This window comes from Bombina bombina, chromosome 10 (genome assembly GCF_027579735.1).
Source record: "Bombina bombina isolate aBomBom1 chromosome 10, aBomBom1.pri, whole genome shotgun sequence".
Taxonomy (NCBI): Eukaryota; Metazoa; Chordata; class Amphibia; order Anura; family Bombinatoridae; genus Bombina; species Bombina bombina.
The window spans coordinates 95,127,508-95,146,079 of NC_069508.1; the positions used below are offsets into that span (position 1 = coordinate 95,127,508).

The 18,572-nt window shown below is 37.0% G+C and overlaps 1 protein-coding gene across 1 annotated transcript in view; it reads right to left on the reverse strand.

Annotated features, from left to right (window-relative positions):
• Nucleotides 1–4,684: 4,684 nt before the first annotated feature.
• Nucleotides 4,685–18,572, reverse strand: part of LOC128640817 (mucolipin-3) — a 172,905-nt gene continuing 159,017 nt past the window's right edge. The window contains exon 12 of the mRNA XM_053693242.1: nucleotides 4,685–4,822. Coding sequence (XP_053549217.1) covers nucleotides 4,685–4,822 — 138 coding nt within the window. The remainder of the gene's footprint in view (nucleotides 4,823–18,572) is intronic.

Genomic DNA, 18,572 nt, shown 5'->3' on the forward strand with positions numbered 1-18,572 from the left:
CATATGTTAGTACATTACATGATTCAACAACTGTATACTGGTATATCTCTGCACTTAATTTTATTAAATGGCTAACAGATTGTTAGCTATACCAATAGTGTTGATTGAGTATAGCGTGTGCATATGTGTGTTAGTGGTTCACCGGGATTAGGATAGATTACTGTCAAAGTAAGTAACACCGTAGAGATTCACAATATAAAAAGATTGTCAGTTACTTATATGGTATGCCAGTTATAAATAACCCCTCTATGAGTTAGGTAATATTCCTCCACATTACTGATTGTAACGGGTTAAATTAGACACTGTCCAGTCATATAGATCAAGTAATACTTGTTCATGAAACCATCTACTGAGTGTGGGGGTTATGCTTGACATATACAATAGCCTATAGTGATATTTACCATAGTGGCTGAATCCTTAAAGGACGGGACAGCTGTTTCTAACTATAAATATCTGGCCTCAAATTGCCTAGAGAGATGATATACTTAGTGCTATTCATACTTGATTTTACTTGTTTATATAAGAAATAATTTCCACTCTTAGGCTTGTGGCCATACATATACTCACTGCCAGTTGTTATATTCTAAACGTAGCCATGTTAGTGTGATCTAAGTGCTAAATTGCACGTTACCATAGTGATATCACACAGGCGTCTATTGAGCAGTAGTTGCTATTCGCATCAATAATTGGTTACCAAAATGAACCTGTTGTGATTTTGCAACACAGTTGCTGCATTACTTCAGGAAATAACAATTGTTGCACAAAATATTTAGTTCATTCTTGGGCTTATAGCCATTCAGATATTACACTGTGGGTTTATGTATTATTATTATTATAATAAACGTGACTGTATAAGTCAAATATTTGTGCTCACTTGCAGGTGACCCAAGTAACATTGCCGAGTTTCTACTGAGCAGTGGCTGCTGTTTACAGAAATAATGGGTTAACTGACTAGATCAGATTGTGTCCCGTTTAGTTATGCTACTGAGCGTTAGAATAGAAAATGGGCTAAGTGTCTCTGCAGTTTAAACTGGAGCGTCTATATAGTTAAAGTAACCGCTGAATCAATGTGCATCTTTTGAGGCTTAAAGTTAAAGAACTACTGGGTCGCTGTGTTTAGTTTTATGCTACTATTTCTATGAAGTATAATGGTTGTTTCCGTTTACCGGACATTATTTCAGTTGGCACACTACAGGGAGTGCAGAATTATTAGGCAAATCAGTATTTTGACCACATCATCCTCTTTATGCATGTTGTCTTACTCCAAGCTGTATAGGCTCGAAAGCCTACTACCAATTAAGCATATTAGGTGATGTGCATCTCTGTAATGAGAAGGGGTGTGGTCTAATGACATCAACACCCTATATCAGGTGTGCATAATTATTAGGCGACTTCCTTTCCTTTGGCAAAATGGGTCAAAAGGAGGACTTGACAGGCTCAGAAAAGTAAAAAATAGTGAGATATCTTGCAGAGGGATGCAGCACTCTTAAAATTGCAAAGCTTCTGAAGCGTGATCATTGAACAATCAAGCGTTTCATTCAAAATAGTCAACAGGGTCGCAAGAAGCGTGTGGAAAAACCAAGGCGCAAAATAACTGCCCATGAACTGAGAAAAGTCAAGCGTGCAGCTGCCAAGATGCCACTTGCCACCAGTTTGGCCATATTTCAGAGCTGCAACATCACTGGAGTGCCCAAAAGCACAAGGTGTGCAATACTCAGAGACATGGCCAAGGTAAGAAAGGCTGAAAGACGACCACCACTGAACAAGACACACAAGCTGAAACGTCAAGACTGGGCCAAGAAATATCTCAAGACTGATTTTTCTAAGGTTTTATTTACTGATGAAATGAGAGTGAGTCTTTATGGGCCAGATGGATGGGCCCGTGGCTGGATTGGTAAAGGGCAGAGAGCTCCAGTCCGACTCAGACGCCAGCAAGGTGGAGGTGGAGTACTGGTTTGGGCTGGTATCATCAAAGATGAGCTTGTGGGGCCTTTTCGGGTTGAGGATGGAGTCAAGCTCAACTCCCAGTCCTACTGCCAGTTTCTGGAAGACACCTTCTTCAAGCAGTGGTACAGGAAGAAGTCTGCATCCTTCAAGAAAAACATGATTTTCATGCAGGACAATGCTCTATCACACGCGTCCAAGTACTCCACAGCGTGGCTGGCAAGAAAGGGTATAAAAGAAGAAAATCTAATGACATGGCCTCCTTGTTCACCTGATTGAGAACCTGTGGTCCATCATCAAATGTGAGATTTACAAGGAGGGAAAACAGTACACCTCTCTGAACAGTGTCTGGGAGGCTGTGGTTGCTGCTGCACGCAATGTTGATGGTGAACAGATCAAAACACTGACAGAATCCATGGATGGCAGGCTTTTGAGTGTCCTTGCAAAGAAAGGTGGCTATATTGGTCACTGATTTGTTTTTGTTTTGTTTTTGAATGTCAGAAATGTATATTTGTGAATGTTGAGATGTTATATTGGTTTCACTGGTAAAAATAAATAATTGAAATGGGTATATATTTATTTTTTGTTAAGTTGCCTAATAATTATGCACAGTAATAGTCACCTGCACACACAGATATCCCCCTAAAATAGCTATAACTAAAAACAAACTAAAAACTACTTCCAAAACTATTCAGCTTTAATATTAATGAGTTTTTTGGGTTCATTGAGAACATGGTTGTTGTTCAATAATAAAATTAATCCTCAAAAATAAGACTTGCCTAATAATTCTGCACTCCCTGTATAGCGATAAACAGTAGTTCTCTGTCGGGTTATGACTAAACAATATAATGAATCAGTAATAAGGACTGAGCTTTGCAGAGTCCTATTCTACATATCTGTATCTTTATCGAGGCTAAACCTCATATTGTAATGGTACTATTATATAGGAGATTTTTGTGAAGTATAGGCTATCGCTGACTTAATTAAAATACAGGATTCCCTTCCTGTTTCCCCCTTAACATGTTTCGCAAGCAAGGGCTTTTTCAAAAGTGGAAGCGCTGCGCATTCTGCGGCTTTTTATACCATACATGCTTAGCGTGACTCCACCTGTCATGACGTCATTAGGTTAATCGTGTCATTGTCTCAGGCATACAAACATATTAATTTTGATTCTGGCTATGTTATGAATATGTATTTATTAATTATGCCTTTTTCATTTTAGGTTCCGGATTACCTCATTTGTGTGGTTAGACTGATTGCAGAAATATAATTTTAATTTTAAATTAGATACTTTATAATTTAAAGGAATACTTACTAATTAGATTAAAGGTGTATACCATGGATTTATGTTTGTATTAATATTGGGCATATAAGTTACTGTTGAAGAAGAGAGTCATTATTCCATTCAGTGTAATATCTGAATGGATATAAGCCCAAGAATTAATTAAATATTTTGTGCAACAATTGTTATATCCTGAAATAATGCAGCTACTGTGTTGCAAAATCACAACAGGTTCATTTTGGTAACCAATTATTGATGCGAATAACTACTGCTCAATAGACGCCTGTGTGATATCACTATGGTAACGTGCAATTTAGCACTTAGATCACAATGACATGGCTACGTTTAGAATATAACAACTGGCAGTCAGTATATGTATGGCCACAAGCCTAAGAGTGGAAACTATTTCTTATATAAACAAGTAAAGTCAAGTATGAATAGCACTAAGTATATCATCTCTCTAGGCAATTTGAGGCCAGATATTTATAGTTAGAAACAGCTGTCCCGTCCTTTAAGGATTCAGCCACTATGGTAAATATCACTATAGGCTATTCTATATGTCAAGCAAAATCCCCACACTCAGTAGATGGTTTCATGAACTAGTATTACTTGATCTATATGACTGGACAGTGTCTAATTTAACCCGTTACAATCAGTAATGTGGAGGAATATTACCTCACTCATAGAGGGGTTATTTATAACTGGCATACCATATAAGTAACTGACAATCTTTTTATATTGTGAATCTCTACGGTGTTACTTACTTTGACAGTAATCTATCCTAATCCCGGTGAACCACTAACACACATATGCACACGCTATACTCAATCAACACTATTGGTATAGCTAACAATCTGTTAGCCATTTAATAAAATTAAGTGCAGATATATACCAATATACAGTTGTTGAATCATGAAATGTACTAACATATGTGACCCAACATTACGGTAATATTCGTACTATATATCACATATCAAGCTTAGGCTATCTTGCTGCAACTGTTTTTAAATTGATTGTAGCCCATTTTAAAGGTCATAATAAAGATTATTTTTTTTAAATTTCTCATACTTACACATGCATTGACTCTACAATTGAGGGAAGAGTCCTATAATAGTACCCTAGTCAACTTCTAGGTTGAAATTGTTAATAAAGGTTATTACTTCTCCTTACTTAAATACTTCTCATTGCTTGTCCAGGCCCACAATTGTACCCTCCTTGTGCAAAAGTCACTGGTTCTCTCATTATCACTACCACACACTAGTCCCTAATGTTATAATAATGATAGATGTGGGCTCTTGTCTGCCCACCAATATAATGGAATAGAGTAAACTACAAACCCCTCGGCAGACTAAATGAGTAGACAGCTGCACCATACAGACAAGCAGACATGCGTCTCATTGAGTAGAAAGCTCTAGACAGCAGCCCTAATTGCTTTTTGATGATGAGTGTTAGAAATAGTTACCGATTCAGGCAGCAGATCACACATCCCGGTATGTCGTCCTCTTCTAGTCTGTAGCGGCCAGAAGTGGGCAAGTCTTTGCACTCAGATACAAACATTAGAAGATCCGAATTAGTAAATCCACCTTTCTGAGAGTGCTACATAAAGAATTATATAATTTGAAAACCATTAAAACAATTATTTATTTGTTTTGCTTAATAACATGCATGTAATTTTATTCCATGTGAAGCTGCTATTGTTATGCAATCCTAAAGTGACCTAGCAGTCAAAATCGTTTATGATCCAGAGAGAGAGAGAATAATTTACTTCTGATATCAGATTTATCACTTTCTCTTGGAACTCAGGACCATGTAATTAACTGTATAAATATATTTATCAGGTCATACTGTAGTCCATCATGTACTTCCTAACTGCAAAAAAACATAAATTATGCTTACCTGATAATTTAATTTCCATTGTGGGGAGGAGAGTCCACGGCTTTATTCATTACTATTGGGCATTAAGAACCTGGCCACCAGGAGGAGGCAAAGACACCCCAGCCAAAGGCTTAAATACCTCTCTCATTCCCCTCATCCCCCAGTCATTCTGGGCCTTATCTGCACTAAAGGGACAAAAAGTAAATCTTTTCGGTTTAGCTTTCTTATCTTGGGGTAGGAAGGCCCCCTTGCCTCCCGTAACCATGGAAATGATCGAGTCCAGTCTTAGACCAAACAGAATCTTTCCTTAAAAAGGCAGGGACAACAACCTCAATTTAGAGGTCATGTCCGCCGACCAATATTTTAGTCACAAGGCCCTGTGCGCTAAAACCGAAAACCATGACACCTTCGCATTCAGGTGAATAATTTGCATATTGGCGTCGCAAATGAAAGAATTGGCTACCTTCAAAGTCTTAGGCCTAGATTTAGAGTTCGCCGGTAGCCGTGAAAACCAGCGTTAGAGGCTCCTAACGCTGGTTTTAGGCTACCGCCGGTATTTGGAGTCAGTGATTAAAGGGTCTAACGCTCACTTTTCAGCCGCGACTTTTCCATACCGCAGATCCCCTTACGTCAATTGCGTATCCTATCTTTTCAATGGGATCTTTCTAACGCCGGTATTTAGAGTCGTTTCTGAAGTGAGCGTTAGAGCTCTAACGACAAAACTCCAGCCGCCTGAAAATAGCAGGAGTTAAGAGCTTTCTGGGCTAACGCCGGTTCATAAAGCTCTTAACTACTGTACCCTAAAGTACACTAACACCCATAAACTACCTATGTACCCCTAAACCGAGGTCCCCCCACATCGCCGCCACTCGATTAAATTTTTTTAACCCCTAATCTGCCGACCGCCACCTACGTTATACTTATGTACCCCTAATCTGCTGCCCCTAACCCCGCCGACCCCTATATTACATTTATTAACCCCTAATCTGCCCCCCACAACGTCGCCGCCAGCTACTTACAATAATTAACCCCTAATCTGCCGACCGCAAAGCGCCGCCACCTACGTTATCCTTATGTACCCCTAATCTGCTGCCCCTAACACCGCCGACCCCTATATTATATTTATTAACCCCTAATCTGCCCCCCACAACGTCGCCTCCACCTGCCTACACTTATTAACCCCTAATCTGCCGAGCGGACCGCACCGCTACTATAATAAAGTTATTAACCCCTAACCCGCCTCACTAACCCTATCATAAATAGTATTAACCCCTAATCTGCCCTCCCTAACATCGCCGACACCTAACTTCAATTATTAACCCCTAATCTGACGACCGGAGCTCACCGCTATTCTAATAAATGTATTAACCCCTAAAGCTAAGTCTAACCCTAACACTAACACCCCCCTAAGTTAAATATAATTTTAATCTAACGAAATTAATTAACTTTTATTAAATAAATTATTCCTATTTAAAGCTAAATACTTACCTGTAAAATAAATCCTAATATAGCTACAATATAAATTATAATTATATTATAGCTATTTTAGGATTAATATTTATTTTACAGGCAACTTTGTAATTATTTTAACCAGGTACAATAGCTATTAAATAGTTAAGAACTATTTAATAGTTACCTAGTTAAAATAATAACAAATTTACCTGTAAAATAAATCCTAACCTAAGTTATAATTAAACCTAACACTACCCTATCAATAAATTAATTAAATAAAATACCTACAATTACCTACAATTAACCTAACACTACACTATCAATAAATAAATGAAATACAATTGCTACAAATAACTACAATTACATAAACTAGCTAAAGTACAAAAAATAAAAAAGAACTAAGTTACAAAAAATAAAAAAATATTTACAAACATAAGAAAAATATTACAACAATTTTAAACTAATTACACCTACTCTAAGCCCCCTAATAAAATAACAAAGACCCCCAAAATAACAAAATGCCCTACCCTATTCTAAATTAATACATTTAAAAGCTCTTTTACCTTACCAGCCCTGAACAGGGCCCTTTGCGGGGCATGCCCCAAGAAAATCAGCTCTTTTGCCTGTAAAAAAAAACATACAATACCCCCCCCGCCAACATTACAACCCACCACCCACATACCCCTAATCTAACCCAAACCCCCCTTAAATAAACCTAACACTAAGCCCCTGAAGATCTTCCTACCTTGTCTTCACCATCCAGGTATCACCGATCCGTCCTGGCTCCAAAATCTTCATCCAACCCAAGCGGGGGTTGGCGATCCATCATCCGGTGGCTGAAGAGGTCCAGAAGAGGCTCCAAAGTCTTCCTCCTATCCGGCAAGAAGAGGACATCCGGACCGGCAAACATCTTCTCCAAGCGGCATCTTCGATCTTCTTGCATCCGGTGCGGAGCGGGTCCATGTTGAAGCAGGCGACGCGGATCCATCCTCTTCTTCCGTTGTCTCCCGATGAATGACGGTTCCTTTAAGGGACGTCATCCAAGATGGCGTCCCTTGAATTCCGATTGGCTGATAGGATTCTATCAGCCAATCGGAATTAAGGTAGGAAAATTCTGATTGGCTGATGGAATCAGCCAATCAGAATCAAGTTCAATCCTATTGGCTGATCCAATCAGCCAATCAGATTGAGCTCGCATTCTATTGGCTGATCGGAACAGCCAATAGAATGCGAGCTCAATCTGATTGGCTGATTGGATCAGCCAATCGGATTGAACTTGATTCTGATTGGCTGATTCCATCAGCCAATCAGAATATTCCTACCTTAATTCCGATTGGCTGATAGAATCCTATCAGCCAATCGGAATTCAAGGGACGCCATCTTGGATGACGTCCCTTAAAGGAACCGTCATTCGTCGGGAGACAACGGAAGAAGAGGATGGATCCGCGTCGCCTGCTTCAACATGGACCCGCTCCGCACCGGATGCAAGAAGATCGAAGATGCCGCTTGGAGAAGATGTTTGCCGGTCCGGATGTCCTCTTCTTGCCGGATAGGAGGAAGACTTTGGAGCCTCTTCTGGACCTCTTCAGCCACCGGATGATGGATCGCCAACCCCCGCTTGGGTTGGATGAAGATTTTGGAGCCAGGACGGATCGGTGATACCTGGATGGTGAAGACAAGGTAGGAAGATCTTCAGGGGCTTAGTGTTAGGTTTATTTAAGGGGGATTTGGGTTAGATTAGGGGTATGTGGGTGGTGGGTTGTAATGTTGGGGGGGGGGGTATTGTATGTTTTTTTTTACAGGCAAAAGAGCTGATTTTCTTGGGGCATGCCCCGCAAAGGGCCCTGTTCAGGGCTGGTAAGGTAAAAGAGCTTTTACATTTATTAATTTAGAATAGGGTAGGGAATTTTTTATTTTGGGGGTCTTTGTTATTTTATTAGGGGGCTTAGAGTAGGTGTAATTAGTTTAAAATTGTTGTAATATTTTTCTTATCTTTGTAAATATTTTTTTATTTTTTGTAACTTAGTTCTTTTTTATTTTTTGTACTTTAGTTAGTTTATGTAATTGTAGTTATTTGTAGCAATTGTATTTCATTTATTTATTGATAGTGTAGTGTTAGGTTAATTGTAGGTAATTGTAGGTAGTTTATTTAATTAATTTATTGATAGGGTAGTGTTAGGTTTAATTATAACTTAGGTTAGGATTTATTTTACAGGTAATTTTGTAATTATTTTAACTAGGTAACTATTAAATAGTTCTTAACTATTTAATAGCTATTGTACCTGGTTAAAATAATTACAAAGTTGCCTGTAAAATAAATATTAATCCTAAAATAGCTATAATATAATTATAATTTATATTGTAGCTATATTAGGATTTATTTTACAGGTAAGTATTTAGCTTTAAATAGGAATAAGTTATTTAATAAGAGTTAATTAATTTCGTTAGATTTAAATTATATTTAACTTAGGGGGGTGTTAGGGTTAGACTTAGCTTTAGGGGTTAATACATTTATTATAGTAGCGGTGAGGTCCGGTCGGCAGATTAGGGGTTAATAATTGAAGTTAGGTGTCGGCGATGTTAGGGAGGGCAGATTAGGGGTTAATACTATTTATGATAGGGTTAGTGAGGCGGATTAGGGGTTAATTACTTTATTATAGTAGCGCTCAGATCCGCTCGGCAGATTAGGGGTTAATAAGTGTAGGCAGGTGTCGGCGACGTTGAGGGGGGCAGATTAGGGGTTAATAAATATAATATAGGGGTCGGCGGTGTTAGGGGCAGCAGATTAGGGGTACATAAGGATAACGTAGGTGGCGGCGCTTTGCGGTCGGCAGATTAGGGGTTAATTATTGTAAGTAGCTGGCGGCGACGTTGTGGGGGGCAGGTTAGGGGTTAATAAATATAATACAGGGGTCGGCGGTGTTAGGGGCAGCAGATTAGGGGTACATAGGGATAATGTAAGTTGCGGCGGTGTACGGAGCGGAAGATTAGGGGTTAATAATATAATGCAGGGGTCAGCGATAGCGGGGGCGGCAGATTAGGGGTTAATACGTGTAAGGGTAGGGGTGTTTAGACTCGGGGTACATGTTAGGGTGTTAGGTGCAGACGTAGGAAGTGTTTCCCCATAGGAAACAATGGGGCTGCGTTAGGAGCTGAACGCTGCTTTTTTGCAGGTGTTAGGTTTTTTTTCAGCTCAAACAGCCCCATTGTTTCCTATGGGAGAATCGTGCACGAGCACGTTTTTGAGGCTGGCCGCGTCCGTAAGCAACTCTGGTATCGAGAGTTGCATTTGCGGTAAAAATGCTCTACGCTCCTTTTTTGGAGCCTAACGCAGCACTTTATTGAACTCTCGATACCAGAGTTAATTTTATGGTGCGGCCAGAAAAAAGCCCGCGGAGCGTTAACAGCCCATCTACCGCCAAACTCCAAATCTAGGCCTTAATCTTTTCCTGCACCTCTTCGAAAGAGGGTTCACCCTCAATCATTTCACCCAGGGAATCACACCAATATGATGCAACCCCAGCAACCACGACTACGGCTGCTGCCGGCTGAAAAACAAACCCTGTGTGCTAAAACATCTTTCTCTGCATGTTCTCTAACGTTTTATCCATGGGCTCTTTGAACGACGAGCTATCCTCTAGCTTAGCGAGCGTGGAAATGGCCCCATCCACCCTCAGAATGGTCCCCCACAGCTCCAACTGAGCCTCCAGAACGGGGAAAAGTTTCTTAAAGGACGAGGAAGGAGAAAAGGAAGAACCTAATCGAGCCCATTCATTCTTGATAATGTTAGCCATCTTTATAGGAACCAGGAATGTCTGGGGAACCACCCTGTCCTCATAAATCTTATCTAGCTTAGGGATTAAAGGTTCCTCCGGAAGCTTCAGCTCCGGAACCTCCAGAGTAGCAAGCACTTGCTTTAGCAAAAAGCTCAAATTCTCCATCTTAAACCTATAGCCAGGCTCCTCTGCCGGAGCTTTAGATGACACAGATTCTGACCCAGAAGGAGTCCCTCCGAAGCGTCGGAGTGGGCCTCATCATCGAACCACTCCACAGGAGCATCCGACGAAGACAAGTCCTGAGTCAGGCCGCTCTGAAAGGCCCTACGCTTGAGCTTAGCAGAACGTGGTAAGGCGTGGATCACTTTAGAAACCACCGTCTGCAGTTGATCCGCAAAATCTGGCGGCCAACTTATCTCTCCCGAAGGAGCAACAGTCAGACCCCGGGGCGCTGCATGTGCAATAGGGGACTCAACTCGGGAACACAACTAATGGGACGGAGAACCCTCAGAGGTGGACGGCTCAGTGGTACTAGACGATCTTTTAGTCTTAGACATCTCGAACCTCTCAAGGCATGTGGAACATAATTGGGCAGGCTGGTCTACCTGAACCTCACAATAAACACAGGTATGAGACTTTGTCAAAGAGGGAGTACCCACTAACGCGTCAGAATCCTCCATAGCTTGCGCTTTTATTAGAATAAAAGAGAAACTAACAGGCACCTTTATAACTGATAATGGCCGGGGCACTCACCACCGGACAACAGACACCGCTTTGTCTCCTCTGTTGCAGATCAGACCGGAAGTGAAGAGCCCCACCCGGTCACACGGGTGCCTCGCAGGACCGCCCCTGCCTAAAGGAGAAAACGCGCCAAAAAAAGGCAGCGCAAAAAACTCCCAGAAACAACCTGATAGTTCCACACATTGTCAGAGTCTCATCCTGCACAGCGCAGCAATGACACAATAAACAATATCATATATAACCCCCCCCCTGTTCAATAATTCCCCTACCAGGAATATTAACCCATGATTCTGTAAAGATAAAAGGCGCCACACTGTGGCCCTGACTTCTGTGTGGATAAAATGAAATGATCTTACCAGAATCCACGCCGTGGAACAGGAACACGACGCTCCTGACATGGACTTGAGAGAAGAAAGCAGTCTGCAAAACTCTTCAACGCCGATTGCTGTAGGAGCTGTTAATATGAGTCGAGATGGTTTCACAAAAGAGACACTTCCTGCATCTCCGGACTCTAACTTTCACCCAAGCCCTCACTGAGAAGCCTTATAGGGCTACTTAAAACTCCACCGACAACCACCAATAAAGATTTTGAGATCAGGGACTGCATCAGGTGCACTGACAATAATGTGGTGTATCTGATTCAGTGTCCTTGTCACAAACAATATTTAGGGGAGACTTCACGCCCCCTTAAAGACAGAATCCGTGAACATCTCTTAAACATTGAACACGGATTCACAGGGCATCTACTATCTAGACACTTTAAAGAATGCCATAATCAAAACACAATGGGTCTAAAATACTGGGGTATAAGGAAAATTACTAACAATTGGAGAGGGGGTGACCTCAATAAAAAGTTGCTACGGGCCGAAGCAGAATTGATATTTCAATTCAAAACTCTTGAACCATCTGGTTTAAATGCAGAACTTGATTTAAATTCTGTAATGCATTAATAAAATATTTATATATTTAAAATAAACAAAAATTCCTTCACCCACTACATTTTACTCTTAATCAAATTATACAACTTAAAGTTTAATATCAATAAAAAAAAATTTATTTTGAATTATTATTAACATATATCTTCGATTTTAAGCTCTTAGAACAGACAAATAAAACAATACAAAAAACCATCAAAATAATCAGCTAATAAACTAAGTTAGAAGTTTATACACTAGTAAGTGCAATTATTTTCAACTATTAATTTTTCACCATCACAATTTTCACTACACACAAGATTAAAAGACACCACTAGTATGTATAATATTGTATTTTATACATTTTTTATGTATTAAATATTAAATACATGTTATTTATTAGATTTTTTTCACCTTTATTCATTAATTTACACTGATAAGATTAGCTTACACAATTTATTTATATCCAACAATATATTAATTTTATTATATGCACATAAGTTTTAGGTTATTATTTATTCATAACACATATTAACTCTTTCTTCACTTTATAGATCTCCATTGGAGAATAACATATGTTTTCTTTCTCTAGATATGAATTAGACAAGGAATTTTATTTATATTCATTGTACTCATAAATTGCCATAAATAGGATGTTCATTTATTCTTCTTTTCATTTTTTTCATTTTTTATTCATTTTTTTCATTTTTATTCAATTTTTGTTCTTATTACTTCACACATGAGATTTATACATGTGTGTATACATATTATGTTTTTAAAAATGAGAGTCCGTTATCTTATGAGAGACTATTTGAAACATGGAATGGATACGTCCCTTTAAGAAAAAAAGTAAAAAGAAAAAACTGAGCACCCATTAAGGAGGAGTCACAATCAATTATCCTCTATAAAAGGTGAGCAGCAAGCAGTATGAATTTATCTTGAAAAAGGCTACATCAGCTGAAACGCGTTGATCCGCAACATCGAGATTGTTTTACTACCAAGTTTTATATAACACACAGAGCGCTCTGTTGTTTTCCACTTTGGAACTCTTCGTAAACAATCCTAACTGCTATGTAACATTGTTCTCCATCTCATCAACAAGTTTGGCTAGCTGTGACGATCAGAATCTGCAGACATCACTTACACACTGAATCACAGACCACCCGGTAATCCGTGCATCTAATTGGAACAAAATATCACGTGACCCCGCACACGCTGCACAATCCGGCAAACCACAGTACACGCTGGAGCGATACTGCTCACCTGAAAGGTAATTTCTTAACCACTAAGGGTCTAACGTGTTTACTTCGGACCTACTACTCTAACACACGGAGAAGCAAACAGAAAATAGCTTCGTATTCTGGGTGAGTCCAACTTGTAAGATGAACCATTTATGTCACTGACTTTTCCATTTGAATGCAGATCGTCTTTGTAGCCATCGACGGAACTTTCTACCCGAATGTTACATTGATGCAAAATCACATTGATACAGCCACACAGACTGACTTAGCTGCTTTCCGTGCTCTCATTTGACTTCCACTACTTATATATTTTTTCATTTGCAATTTTAACCTATGAACTGTGTTTATTTGGATACATTTTTAAGCCTCTAACGGACTTCCATTTTTTCCTTTTTTCCATTTTTTCTTCCAGATTTTTTTCCACTGGTGTTTTTATTTAATTTTATTTAATTTTATTTAATTTTATCTTATGTTTCATCAATATATTTTCATACCTTTTGTTATTTTTCATTTAGAGTTCATTCCTAAATATTTTCATTGTTAGTTCATTTGTATTAGGGTTTATTTTAATGTATTAAAATATATTTTATGATAATATCTCATCCACTTGTTTTTCACATATTCTGCAATTATTAGTTCCACTCAATCCTCTTGATTAGCAGCTTTCATTAGCGCACCCTGTATTTGGTTTTTATATTTATTGTTTAGAGGTCTTCTGGAACTTACCTCTTTTTTCAGGGTAGCCATTCTTGTGCTAATTCACAGACCTCCTTTTTTCCTTATATGTATCTTTAGTTCCTGGTCTTACTTAGAGGATATTTTATATTTTATATTTTTTGTGTTCCATTTGAATTATCGTTCCTCTACACAACATGGATATCTTCACTACTAGGAAGTCTATGCTGACAGACATAGAACAAATAGAGAACATTGAAACACCAAATACACTGCCAGTCAGCTTAGACATGAGAGATATGTGTGAGGATCTAGAAAAAATCATGACTAAAGAACTAAAACAAAAACTAGAAGTCAGCTTCATGCAGAGATATCTTAATCTAAACATGGTTCCCAGGGGGTTAAGATTAATCAAAGACTGCACATTTGATTTACAAGAACCTTTACAATTAGAATGGTATAACACCTTAAAAGATGCATCCCTAAATTTAATGAGAATTATAATTAAATCACGTAATATTTCACTTAGGGAATTTGAAGATAAACTAAACTTTCTAAAGAATGAATTATCACCTTTCAATGAAGATGAGAATTATAAAACAATACAAAATGAAATCATCACACATTTAAAGGAGATTAAAAAAGACACACTTGAAATAAAAAATAAAAAAATGAATAGAGATCACTCTGATTACAATTTCAAAAAGAATAAAGATAAAGACAATGATACAGAGATTTCCATTCCTTCAACTCCCTCTCCATCCAATGAATCCCAGCCAATCAAAGACGACAAATGGAAACTTTTTTCAAAGAAAAATAGAGACAAAAATCCATACAACACTAGAAATCTGAAACAATTTAACCCATCAAATGGGATGAATTACTATGATAAAAAACATAACAATAATACACATAGAAATTCCAATATAAACTACGCAACTCCTGACTGGAGATCAGGAGTTATGAACCAACAGAATCAACACAATAATGAACGCAGACATTATAAAGAGAACTACACTTACAATAGAAATCATAAAGAGAATTATACAACAAATAGAAAAGGATTTTATAATTCAGTGAACCATCACTCCAACAATTACCAACCAGAAAATTGGAGAAATAGAAGGACATCTTTTAGAGATGGTTTTGGTCACCAATCTGACGGTAGCTATACCAATAGATCAGGATGGAATAATCATAATAATGACTACAATTACAACTATAGACCAACCCAGTCTAATCACAATCATTGGAACACCCCCCAAACAAGATATGAAAGAGAAGATAAATGGCAGTTACAAACACATAATAGGTTTAATCCACTATTAAATGCACCACAACATAACAATGATGACGAGTACAGATATAACCAACCCCCAATTCAAAGGGGATCCTTTAACCAACAGAATTCCTCTAGGTCTTTTTTAGAGGAGGATCCCAAAATAAAAGAAAGATTAAAATTAAAAAAAAGAGCAAGAGAGGATGCAGAGGAAGTAGACCACCTAGAACAACAAAAAAGAATGAGATAGGAGATCAAAAAAACATCTATAATCTAAGTTCTGTAACATTAAAGGTGGAGGAATATAATGTATTACAAAAAGGCCTATCCTTTGCACCCTCAACTAAGATAAATAAATTCAATACTTTGATCAATATAAATCAATTTATCAGAAGTGCAACCCAGAAAAGATACTTTCTTAAAAATCCTATAACAAGAGGTCTTGAACAGAGTCATCTAAATAGAAATAAAATTAATTTCCAACAAACAAATTTGAAACTTAAGTCTAATTTCTATCCCACCACAGAGAAAGGAAAAAACCTTGAACTTTTTGAAAAACTGGTAAAGGAAGATGTTGAAAAAATAAATATAGATAAACAAGTTAAAATGAACCTAACAAAAAAAGAAAGGGAAACTATAAATACACTAAAATCTAATAAGAATATTGTAATAAAACAAGCAGATAAAGGGGGTGGCATTGTCATCTTAGATAAAGAGGCTTACAAAAAAGAAGCTCTAAGACTATTGGAAGACCCCCTTACATACAAGAAAATCACTTCAAATCCTATCAATAAGCAAAAAAGAGATTTAGAAACCCTATTGAAAAAAGCATATAATACAGGTATTATCAATAATAAGGAATATGAATTTTTATTTGTTAATCATCCCATCACTCCCACCTTTTATTATTTACCCAAAATTCACAAAAGCTTACAGAACCCACCAGGCAGGCCTATTATTTCAGGTACCAATTCATTAACAGCTAATCTTTCGGAATACATAGATTTTTTTCTGCAGCATTATGTTTTAAAATTACCTTCTTACTTAAGAGATTCAACAGATTTCTTAAATACTTTGCAAACAGTGAAATGGAAAGAGAGTTACACACTCATCACTTGTGATGTCTGTTCACTGTACACCAGTATAAAACACAGTTTAGGTTTAAAGGCTATAGATTATCATCTGATCAAAGAAGGTGAACTCCGATCCGAACAAATTGATTTTATTAACACCTGTATAAAATTTATTTTAGAGAACAATTCTTTTATTTTTAATGACCAATACTTTCTACAACTGCAAGGGACTGCGATGGGCACCAAGTTCGCCCCAAGTTATGCCAATTTATTTATGGGACATCTTGAAGATATGGTAATTCACAATGGCACTTGGGAGGCGAACTTGGTGCTCTATCGTAGATTTATAGACGATATTTTTATCATTTGGGAAGGGGATTTGGAATTATTTGAGTTACTTTTAGACGACCTTAGTACAAGCACTTTTGGCCTCAACTTCACTTACGAACATAGTAAACATACACTTAGTTATCTGGACATAAAAATTGAAATAAACAATGGTGAAATTCACACAAAAACACACTTCAAGGAAGTTGAATCTAATAATTATGTACATAGTCAAAGTTGTCACTATAGAAAGTGGTTAGAGAATATTCCACCAAACCAATTTTCTAGAATTAGGAAAAATTGCACCACACTAGCCAATTATGACGAACAGGCATCATATTTAGAAAGGAAATTCCTTGATAAAGGTTACAACAAAAATAAAATAGAGTCAGCTAAAATTACAGCTCGAGACAAGAATAGAAGCGACCTTCTAAAAAGAAGGGATAAAACCAATACAATCAGTAACAATATAGGTGCAGACTCACTCTGGTTACCATTTATAACTGATTATAACATCCACCACAATCACATTAGATCCATTCTCAATAAACACTGGTATATCTTACAGAGAGACCCAATCATCGGTGAATTACTACCTGAAAAACCAGCAATGGTATTTAAAAAGGCAAAAAATCTAAAAACTATATTAGCCCCCAGTGCCTTTAAAGACACAAAGAAAAAATTCATTGAAGGGGATTTTGAATCCCATAAACTAAAAGGGTTTTACCCGTGTATTAATTGTAAAGCCTGCAAATTCAGTAATAAAACCAAATGGGTAAAGTCGACAACCACCAATAAAGATTTTGAGATCAGGGACTGCATCAGGTGCACTGACAATAATGTGGTGTATCTGATTCAGTGTCCTTGTCACAAACAATATTTAGGGGAGACTTCACGCCCCCTTAAAGACAGAATCCGTGAACATCTCTTAAACATTGAACACGGATTCACAGGGCATCTACTATCTAGACACTTTAAAGAATGCCATAATCAAAACACAATGGGTCTAAAATACTGGGGTATAAGGAAAATTATTAACAATTGGAGAGGGGGTGACCTCAATAAAAAGTTGCTACGGGCCGAAGCAGAATTGATATTTCAATTCAAAACTCTTGAACCATCTGGTTTAAATGCAGAACTTGATTTAAATTCTGTAATGCATTAATAAATCATATATATTTAAAATAAACAAAAATTCCTTCACCCACTACATTTTACTCTTAATCAAATTATACAACTTAAAGTTTAATATCAATAAAAAAAAATGTATTTTGAATTATTATTAACATATATCTTCGATTTTAAGCTCTTAGAACAGACAAATAAAACAATACAAAAAACCATCAAAATAATCAGCTAATAAACTAAGTTAGAAGTTTATACACTAGTAAGTGCAATTATTTTCAACTATTAATTTTTCACCATCACAATTTTCACTACACACAAGATTAAAAGACACCACTAGTATGTATAATATTGTATTTTATACATTTTTATGTATTAAATATTAAATACATGTTATTTATTAGATTTTTTTCACCTTTATTCATTAATTTACACTGATAAGATTAGCTTACACAATTTATTTATATCCAACAATATATTAATTTTATTATATGCACATAAGTTTTAGGTTATTATTTATTCATAACACCTATTAACTCTTTCTTCACTTTATAGATCTCCATTGGAGAATAACATATGTTTTCTTTCTCTAGATATGAATTAGACAAGGAATTTTATTTATATTCATTGTACTCATAAATTGCCATAAATAGGATGTTCATTTATTCTTCTTTTCATTTTTTTCATTTTTTATTCATTTTTTTCATTTTTATTCAATTTTTGTTCTTATTACTTCACACATGAGATTTATACATGTGTGTATACATATTATGTTTTTAAAAATGAGAGTCCGTTATCTTATGAGAGACTATTTGAAACATGGAATGGATACGTCCCTTTAAGAAAAAAAGTAAAAAGAAAAAACTGA